The sequence below is a fragment of the Caenorhabditis briggsae genome (assembly GCF_000004555.2).
Source record: "Caenorhabditis briggsae complete genome, chrIII, whole genome shotgun sequence".
NCBI classification, from domain to species: domain Eukaryota; kingdom Metazoa; phylum Nematoda; class Chromadorea; order Rhabditida; family Rhabditidae; genus Caenorhabditis; species Caenorhabditis briggsae.
Window position 1 is genome coordinate 9,753,920 of NC_013490.2, and position 9,688 is coordinate 9,763,607.

A 9,688-nucleotide genomic window follows, 5' to 3' on the forward strand; every position below is an offset into this window, starting at 1 on the left:
CATAATCGTTTCCTTCTTTCCTTTTGCTCAATTAACCATCGAATTTCTGTTTTCAGTTCATCAAAAATGGAACTCGCCGAGTTCTGGAATGAACTCAACACCTTCACGATATATGGCCCGAATCACACAGATATGACAACCAAATACAAATATCCGTAAGTCGATATCAATTCACGTCTCTCTTCTGAATGAACTCTTCTTTCAGATATCACTTCCCCGGAGAACAAGTAGAAGATCCACAATATTGGACAATTCTCTTCCAAAAATATTGGTATCACTCGATCACAATTTCCGTTTTATACTTTGCATTAATCAAAGTGATTCAAAAATTCATGGAAAATCGAAAACCATTCACTCTTAAATATCCATTGATTCTTTGGAATGGAGCACTAGCGGCATTCAGTATTATTGCGACACTTCGGTTTTCTATTGTAGGTTTTTTTTCTGATAAAACCAAAAAATTGAATTTTCAGGACCCTCTTCGATCCCTTTATGCTGAGGGATTGTACAAAACTCTGTGCTATTCGTGTAATCCTACTGACGTCGCCGCATTCTGGAGTTTTGCGTTTGCATTGTCGAAAATTGTCGAGTTGGGAGACACGATGTTCATTATTTTGAGAAAGAAGCCGTTGATCTTTTTGCATTACTATCATCATGCGGCAGTCTTGATTTATACTGTGCATTCTGGTTAGTTTCTCTGATTTTGCTATCGAGATTCTCGAGAATATCGATTTTTCCAGGAGCCGAGCACACTGCCGCCGGTCGCTTTTACATTCTTATGAACTACTTCGCTCATTCTCTTATGTATACTTATTACACAGTATCCGCAATGGGATACCGTATGCCAAAATGGGTTTCAATGACAGTAACCACTGTACAAACTACACAAATGTTGGCTGGAGTTGGTATCACATGGATGGTTTATAAGGTGAAAGCCGACTACAAGCTTCCTTGCCAACAATCCATGGCCAACCTGTACTTGGCTTTCGTTATCTATGTCACATTTGCCATTCTCTTCATCCAATTCTTCGTCAAAGCATACATCGTAAAGTCGGCGAAGAAATCTGCGAAATCGGTGAAGAAGGATTAAACATATTACGGTTTCAACTGAAGAAAACTACCTGCAATCTTTCACTTTTTGTTACTTTTTTCTAAATTTGTTTAAATATCTTGCCAATAAATTATATTTTTATATGGATGCAATAATTAAATTTTTTAAAAAAATGAAGTTAAGCTTTTGGTTGGATTATTCCCTTCTCGATCAGATCTGGAATCTCCACAGCCATCCATGGTCCCAGCCCAAGGGCGAATGCGTGAGCGATTCCGAACTTTGGTGTGTTACGTGCCCAGAGAGGTTTGAAATGTTCCGAGAGACAGATCTTTCCACCACGATACATCTAAAAGAAATTAGAAATGATTCGAAATACTGAAAAACGTCCAAAAACAAACCTTTGCAGTCTTTCCGTCCAACTCAGGCAACGCGATTTCTGGCGCTGTGACGGGATAGGTGATTGGAATGTCGAATTCGACGTCGAACTCGTATTTGACCATATTGTGGAAGTACCAGCACTTTCCGAACCATTTCGTGCCTCGCTCGTTTGCTTCAAGCCTGAAAAAGTGAACATTCGATATAAATTTGAGCTGTGAATGCTTAAAAATAACATAGTGAGCTCAAAACCATTTAAAATTTTATATATTTTTCTGTCGTTTTCAAACAAAAATTCGACTCACTTAAACCAATCTCTATCGCTGGTCTTGTTGTTCTGAACGGCAGCGATAATTGCTTCGTATTCTTCCTGAAATTAACAAAAATGAAACGTTCCATCAACGAAAATCAACTTGCCTTTAGCCTCTCCATCCATAGATCACCATCTCTTGGACCGGCTTTCGTCTTACAGAGAGGAATGGCTTTCAAACTGGACTTGGTGGTCTCATCCATCTGAAAACATCGATTTTTTGGATAAATTCGGAGTTTGCAAATAAGAAATTTGGATAAGATTAATAAGGAGCAGAGTATTTTATTTTATTAGATAGTTACTGCTTTTATTAAGCGAAAACATATAGAAAAAAGGACAGAAAATTGATAAATAAAAAGGAGTGCGTTGGCCCGTTTCTGCAATCTGACGTGGTGGTGTTTGCGGACTCTTCGGAGGAATGATGTCACGCATCTCGCTTATTCTGAATTCCGATGAGATAATCTGTACTAGAAGTGATTCTCTAATAGAAGTAATCTTAAAGAGTCTGAAATTATAAATTGTGTTATTCGAAGTTATGAAGTTCAATTTTATTGAAAATCATGTCGCGAACTTCAAATTTGGCAAAAATTGATAAAACGTTTAAAGCCAAAAACTCAAGCGAAGTTGGTTAGATTTTTATACACTTTGAACAATGTTATACCGATTTATGCATTTAATTTTTAAAAAAAAATTAAAATAAGTGGGCCCCTTCAGTTTGAAGGTCCTCCGGGAAGACGTTGGAACATTAGAATATAACTATAGTTATAATTTCATCTGGATAATAGTACATTTTCCCATTGCAAAATAACTAACATATTTAAATAGCTTTCAAATCATTTATTTTTTACATATAAAAAACTTCTAATGAAGACAATCGCGACCCTCTCCTGGGAACGATCCGGCGAGTTGAACGACTCCAGCGTCGTAAATCTTGCGGGCGACCTTTCCCTTGCTAATGTAGCTATCCGGGATTTTGATGGTGAACTTGCGTTGGCATGGTTTGATTCCGTCGTTGCAATCGTGGTAGATATTCAATTTTGGGTCGATTGGAGTCACCTCGTCTTCATGTCCAGCGATCTCGAAATCTCCGTTTCCGTTTGTCTTTCCAGAAGCCATTAGATCATCAGCGTCGATTCCTAAATCATAAAAGTTGTAATTAGTTGAATTTCAAGAGTTGAAAGCAGTACCTCTATCATCATCATACAATTTAACCAAAACTCCCACAGCTGGTTTTCCATTACAAATCAGTTTTCCCCGAACTCCAGCGGATTGGGTGTTTCCGATGAGAGCCGTGGTAGCTGCCACGAGGCAGAGGAGGATTAGAAGTTTCATTCTGGAACTTTAAAAAGTATAAAAATCTGATAGTGAATAGAGGGAGAAGAGCATAAAATAAGAGAAGTAAAAATAAATTGTAGCTTGGAGTGGATCAGACGGATACTTTTATCTTGTTATCCGCACGGATCAACATGTTTACGGCTCAGTGAGAGAGAGGACCATGAAGACATGGGAAGAAGAAAGAAAAAAGGTTTAATGGGATTTTGATCAACGAGTCGGGAAGAATGACTCAAGTGTTGTTGGTTTGGTTTCTATGGGACAAGAAAAATATATACAACGAAATCTGATTAGTGTTCGGATTATCAGGTTATCAGCTATACGACAAGAGTAATAGAAAAACTAGAAATGGTGAAATACTTCTGGAACAATTGAAAACGAATTTGGCGATTGATTACAGTACACCGAAGGCCAAACGGATATCCGAATAAAAGCTCACTGTATATGTTCTTTTTTTCAGTTATCTTGCTTCCTTAGCGAGATATCGAAAATTGGTCAGCTAATAGAATGTTCGTCATATTCTCAGCAACATTTTATTAATTGACAAAGCTTTGATATCTCTCATTAGAACCGAGATAATTGAGCTTAAAGTTTTAAATTTGTTTGCTCTAGAAGACGCCTACTCTGTGCATGCAGTTTGAGCTCAATTATCTCAGTTCCTATTAGAGATATCAATCAACTGATAAATTATTGATCAACTGATATATTATTCATGATACCAAAATATTTTGTTAGTTGACAATTTTTTCCTATCTCTTATAGGAACCGAGATAATTGAGCTCAATACATGTACAGAATGGGCCAATCTATGGAATCTAAACAACAAAAATTACATGCAATCAGTTGATGCTTGATTTGATCAGCTCTTATTTATACGCTTCTGGCTCTTTTTATTTTTATATGTTTCTTTTCAAAATTATCTATTATTCATCAACTAACCCCCATAGCAACATATGACAATAGCAGCATTAATTATTCATCGCTTTTGAAACATCGAGATCCTTTTCTTCTTCTTTTTAGTCTTGTGGTTTTCCCTATTTTTTGTTATTACGTTTTTCTTTTCTCTCTTTGGTTCTTGGTTCTTCATGTCATCTTCCTCTCGAAATTTTGATTTGGAATATGATGAATATAAAGAAAGAAGGAATGCTGCTGGAATGGGAATTCGAGCAAGTTCGAGGAACGGGCGATTCAAACCGGTAGATCAAGAAAAGGAGAAAGTTAAGAAGGAAATTGGGGATTATGGATTGTGAGTTTTTGATTTGTTAAATTCTTGAAACAATTCCCCGCTCACACAGACCCAAAAATGAGTACCAAATGCAAGGATACAATGAGCGAAGCTCTGACCTTGGTGTTGATCCTTTGGCATCTGTCCGAACTCTTCGAAACAATCTCCGAGTGATGTCACTGGAGCATCGAGACAAGGATGAGCCAGTCAAGGCTCATTTGTGTCAATCGGCATGTGATGACTTGTCAAAAGCCGAGAAACAACTCGTCGATCTGAGTCACAAACGAAGTGATGCAGTGGTTCGAGGAGATACGAGACAAGTAGAATCAATTGCCAAGGATATGGAGAGAGTGAAGTCAGATGCCATTCGAAATGCCTACTCAGATTTAATGATGGAGGATGGAGCGATGAAAGCATTTGGGGTGAACTCCAAATGGACTACTGATAAGAATCCGATGCCCACTGACGACTGGAAACCGATGACACCTATGAAGCCGAGGAAGAGAGCAGAGACACCAAAAAGATCGGAAAGTCGGCAGAGTGTTAGACGAGGAAATAATGATAATGGGGATGGGAGAATGGCATCGAGAGCGAGCTCAAGGTCCGCGGAGAGAAGGGTTATACCATCGGAACCGGAGAGTAGGAAGGTTTGTGTGGGTATGGTATTGTTGATAGTGAAGCGATCAAAATCGGTTTTATATGAATGCATCCTAATAAAAATAAGCAATAAAAATTGAAAAAAGAAATAAAAAGCGATACAAATAGTTACAAGTAGCAGAGTACAAAAACAAATATACCTTGTTCGAGATACGGTAGATTTTTGATGTTTAGTAATAAACGAAAAATATCATCTTCGGGGTCAGTGTGGTTTCAGGCGAGGAATAGTGGCCTAACTTTCTCAACGCGACCTGTTCTAGGCCACAGTAGTAGATGGTCTAGAGTTGGTCCAACATGCACCCGATGTATTTTCAAGACCATTTAGCACGATGTCCTAACTTTTTCAAGTTGATTTTTCTAGGCCATCTTAACATGGTGGCCTAACAATTCTATTTATCTAGGCCATGGCGTTTAAATGACAAGAAAAGTCTCCAAATTAATACTAGATGATGTCTAGTCCATTTGGCATGGTGACCTAGAAAGCTCAACTTGAGAAAGTTAGGCCACCATTCTAAAATGATCTTAAACCCCACAAAGTGAATATCAGATCATTTCTAAATGTAAGCCATAATAGTTGGTGGCCTACAAAACTCAACTTGAAAAAGTTAGGCTGCCGTGCTAAAATGTTTTACTAGGCACTGAGCCCAGTTTAGGTGTTTGAACGTTCGAAATAAATTTTTTGAAAATATCCGGAAGGTTTTTTAGGGCACATCAATTTAGATTCCTGTACTTCAATTATTTATAGCCAAAAGCAACACGAAAAAACCAGCGTCTCTCCACCATCGGACATGTCCCTGAAGCAATCCCAGTGGATTCTCCATTAGCTGGTGGTTCTACAGTTCAAGATGATCCTTACAAAATGCCAACTTATGTTGGGTACGTCTTATTACTTTTTTTGGTCCCCCACCCAATCTTTTTTCTAGAAGATGCCCCCACTGTCAGCTCACCGAAGCTGGGCTCGGAAAACCAGGTGGCATGGAGAAGCATTATGCGAGATATTGTAAAGTGATGACCAGCTGCAAGTACTGTATGAAGGTGACTATGGTTAGGTTTTCAAACTACAGTTTCCCGTTTAAAAGTTTTATGTGCAGGTTTCCCAACTAACTGATCATCTAATATATCGTTGCGAATTCCTTCAAGACACCATGGAAGCTTGCAACGATTGTGGATTGGCTATCGAGAAGGAAGATCAAAAGAGAGGAGCCAGTCATCCAATGTGTAGAGGTCGACGTCCGCCTCCTGGAGCACAATGGTGTCCATTATGCACGATTGCTGTGGAGGATAATGAGGAGAATTGGAGGGAGCATCTTTTGAGCAACTGTTATAATAATCCGAGACGGGATGGACCGGAGAAGGATCCGTGGGAGATGAAACAGCAACAGGATGATATTTTGTGAGTCGAAAGAAGTCTTGAGGTAGTTTACTGTAATAATATTTGATTTCTAGAAAAGGAGCTGCCGAGAAGAAGCGTCAAGAAAAAGAAGAAGAGGAGCAGGGGAAAAAAGAAGCGGAATTGAAAAGACAACAGCAACAAGTGGTTGTGAATAATACTGGATATCCGGGAAGAATGATAGATGCTGATAAGTTGGTTGTAGCTTTGCAGGAGATTCAGGAGAGGAAGAAAGCAGAGAAGAAGAAGAAATTGAAGGATATTGAGAAGGAAAATGCGGCAAATTGATTTTTTTTGAAATTTTCTGTCTGATAAACTGTCAATATTAATGAAACTTTTTTATTGGTGGCCTGAAAAGTGAGTGTTTATTTATAAAACTTCTGGATCTTGAGATACAGAAAAATAATCTTCTTTGATCAATTTTTTTCATCTATGTTTCTCTAGATTTTAGTAGATTCTTTGAGAAATCATATTTTACTTTCTGGATTCTTGACTCTTATCTGGAGCTCCGTCGGCTATGGCGAACCGGAATTCATAGCGAATTTCGGTATGTCAATGGTTTAGCTGGTTCTAGAGTGTCCTGAAGGTGAGAATGTGTCTTTTGAATTCTCCTAGAATCTCCTAGATTTCCTAGAATTTCCTAGAATCTCCTAGATCTCCTAGAATCTTCCTCACTTTCTAAGTTTCCCTAGATTGTAGTAGATTTTTCGAGAAATCGTTTCTCACTTTCTGGATTTCTTTCGGTCTGGGTGATTGTGCGCCACCAGAGCCACTTCTACAAAGGCGTTTGACTTCAATAAATTTTTTATTTTTGTTCACAAATAATTGACAACAACTACAATTACAACACTGGCTAATAGATAAGAAACTGGGCTACTGTTTTCAAATTCATAATCCTCAATATGAATTCTTTGATGTGTTCCAAATATCGGTTTGAAGTCTTCTCGATTCTTTGGACATCCACTAAGTGACCATCTTACAATATCAATGTTAAAGTAGTGCATGTGGTCTGGAGTCGAAAGATTTTGTATTTTGCTGCTGGAAAAGTTGTATAAATTGTCCAAAAAAAAATGATAAGCGAACACACACCTGCAGAATGGTTGATCGGTTTGCTCGCAAATGACGAAAGAGTCGCCTTCCCGCATTTCGTTGTTGTACCAAATTTCAGTTCTCGGGTGATAAAGCGAAATGTTATCAATGTTATCAAAAAATGGGACTCTTGGAGCATAATCATGTGCGTGGATGATATGGTAGGAGTAGGGAAACTGCAAAGTACGCTCTATGGAGAAAGTGCACTCTGCACTAGTGTCAGCTTACATTTATACTGTGCCACATTGCAAAGTCATAGTCTGTACATCTTGGGCATCCTAACAGGACCACTTTCATGTTTTGGGGATTGCTCATTCCGGTTTGAGCAATGTAGGCAGAAGTGATTAGAGCCAAGGATGCTCCCATAGAATAGCCGGTGACCTGAAAAACGAATCCTGGGATTCTGAGTTTTGTTATTTTTAGAAAAAATATCCTAGAATGTCTAGAAACGTTATTTGAGAAACAGGAATTTTGCAATTTCGAAAAAAAACGATATTTCAGAAATTTATTATTTTGATTAACCTGAAAGTGTGAAGCTAAAAATTTCCTAGAAATCTGTCTAAATATCATTTTCCTATTCCGGCTGGGAGCCGAGAAACAGTTGTTTAAAGTTTGGAAGGTTAGAGACGCAGTGTGTCTCGTTAATTTTTTTCAGAAATCTCCTTAAATTCTGAATTCCTAAATTTCGATCATTTTCTTACCCAGATTTCAAAATCAGGATATTTCCTTATCAAGTTATGCATACACAGGTGGATCGCGCAGAACACTATATGGGCGCATTGTGGCCCATACTGGGAATGCGCGCATATAGCGTTCGTTATGCCCGCTATATGGGTTGGTGGTTGCTGGTCGGTGGTGGTGGGCGTCGAGTAAGCAGGGAAAGCATATGCCCAGTCCGTGCTCGCATATAGGTTCCATATTCCCTCAACATTCTAATCGAGTGCTCGAGAACTGTAAACTTCGATCCCATATATCTCATTTCCTGTAAAAGATATCAGAAAATGATCAACTGACAAAATGTTTATTATAATATCAAAAACATGCTGTCAGTTAACAACTTTTTGATATCTTTCACAGGAACCCAGATAAATTAGCTGAAAGTTAAAGGGGAAGGGGTGGATCATTCTATTATGTGTCTTCACGGAAACCTGATAGCATTTACAGAACATGTAAATGTTTTTTGCAGAAATAATAGCTTGAAACTCTTCTCTTGATATTCTCAGGATAAATTTTTTGGTTCTCAAAGAATTGTATTTATGACTGTTGACTATCGAAAAATAGTGTTATCGGTGAAAAGTAGTTAACCAAGACAGATCGGAAAACATATACAGGTGCTGGATTTTAGGCTTGGAATTCCATTAAACTTGATGGGAATTTTGTCTTTGAAAAGTTCAACATTTTCTGCAGGCTGTGTTGCGACGTTTACTCCAAAAAAACCTGTCAAAATCCGGATTTTATGTTACCATAAAATGCCCTTATGCTCTGTCTGCTTATTTTACATCACAATATTCTATATTTCCACATGAATCGGATTTTTTTGCCCATTTAATTTGGTAATTCCGCTGAAAAAGTACACAACGACGCTCCGACATCCCGCATCGCGCGTTGTTTACCGTAAATCTACACTCAGATTTTCGATGAATTTGCAGATATTTTTGCCTATTTTTGTTCGATTTTCTTTAATTTTTCACGATTTCACAGGTTTTCTTTACAAATTTTTCACTTGCGAACTCATTTTCATCGTTTCTAGCCGTTTTCCTCGGGTTTCTATACATAAATTCCTAAAGAAATAATTATTTTAGGCCCACCGATGGATTCCAACGCCTCACATTTCTACCTAAAGCTGAAAACCAAAAGTTTTCGGCGGATAGCTACAGGTAAGAAACATGCATGACATTCAGTTTCTCACTGACTTTATTTTTTTAGAAGCGGAGCTCGGAATTCGGTGACAACTAAACCCTTCACCGTCTCCACTGGCCACACGACAAGTGAAAGAAACAGCACCGACAGAAAAACGAAAAGGTTAGCGAATTTTGTGTTTGAAACGCTCGAAAATTATTCGATAAAAGAACACCTGCGAAATTGTTTTCACTGAACTTGTAAGGAGCATTCTACTCTTGTGTCTATGACTCCAGTTTTTCGGAGCTTTCGAAACATGATGAAAAACGTGCCAAGATTTGCTAGAGGTATCGCTTCACACGAAATTCAGCTCTCTCAATAAATCATGTATACGAATTTGCAAAAGCAGCTTCGTTTTCT

At 38.2% G+C, this 9,688-nt stretch overlaps 5 protein-coding genes across 5 annotated transcripts in view; 2 read left to right on the forward strand and 3 right to left on the reverse strand.

Moving 5' to 3' along the window:
* Positions 1 to 66: 66 nt before the first annotated feature.
* On the forward strand, positions 67 to 1,090 carry Cbr-elo-4 (the record flags this gene model as incomplete). The annotated part of the gene is made up of 4 exons (XM_002641726.1): positions 67 to 155; positions 206 to 431; positions 474 to 687; positions 741 to 1,090. The coding sequence occupies 4 exons, from the start codon at positions 67 to 69 to the stop codon at positions 1,088 to 1,090; spliced, it is 879 nt and encodes a 292-aa protein (XP_002641772.1).
* A 139-nt stretch (positions 1,091 to 1,229) lies between these two features.
* CBG10119 lies at positions 1,230 to 1,939 on the reverse strand (the record flags this gene model as incomplete). The annotated part of the gene is made up of 4 exons (XM_002641727.1): positions 1,230 to 1,397; positions 1,450 to 1,609; positions 1,732 to 1,792; positions 1,840 to 1,939. 4 exons carry the CDS (start codon positions 1,937 to 1,939, stop codon positions 1,230 to 1,232), a joined length of 489 nt encoding a protein of 162 aa, XP_002641773.1.
* Positions 1,940 to 2,597: 658 nt separating this feature from the next.
* On the reverse strand, positions 2,598 to 3,068 carry Cbr-ttr-5 (the record flags this gene model as incomplete). Its single annotated transcript, XM_002641728.1, has 2 exons — positions 2,598 to 2,872; positions 2,924 to 3,068. 2 exons carry the CDS (start codon positions 3,066 to 3,068, stop codon positions 2,598 to 2,600), a joined length of 420 nt encoding a protein of 139 aa, XP_002641774.1.
* Positions 3,069 to 4,153: 1,085 nt separating this feature from the next.
* CBG10121 overlaps positions 4,154 to 9,688 on the forward strand; it is a gene marked incomplete at both ends in the record, with an annotated part of 9,011 nt that continues 3,476 nt past the window's right edge. The window contains 6 exons of the mRNA XM_045244289.1: positions 4,154 to 4,314; positions 4,364 to 4,940; positions 5,696 to 5,826; positions 5,874 to 5,994; positions 6,042 to 6,343; positions 6,397 to 6,559. Of these exons, the coding sequence (XP_045100809.1) occupies positions 4,154 to 4,314; positions 4,364 to 4,940; positions 5,696 to 5,826; positions 5,874 to 5,994; positions 6,042 to 6,343; positions 6,397 to 6,559 (1,455 nt within the window). The remainder of the gene's footprint in view (positions 4,315 to 4,363; positions 4,941 to 5,695; positions 5,827 to 5,873; positions 5,995 to 6,041; positions 6,344 to 6,396; positions 6,560 to 9,688) is intronic.
* On the reverse strand, positions 7,156 to 8,347 carry CBG10122 (the record flags this gene model as incomplete). Its single annotated transcript, XM_045244290.1, has 4 exons — positions 7,156 to 7,378; positions 7,430 to 7,605; positions 7,658 to 7,871; positions 8,331 to 8,347. The coding sequence occupies 4 exons, from the start codon at positions 8,345 to 8,347 to the stop codon at positions 7,156 to 7,158; spliced, it is 630 nt and encodes a 209-aa protein (XP_045094205.1).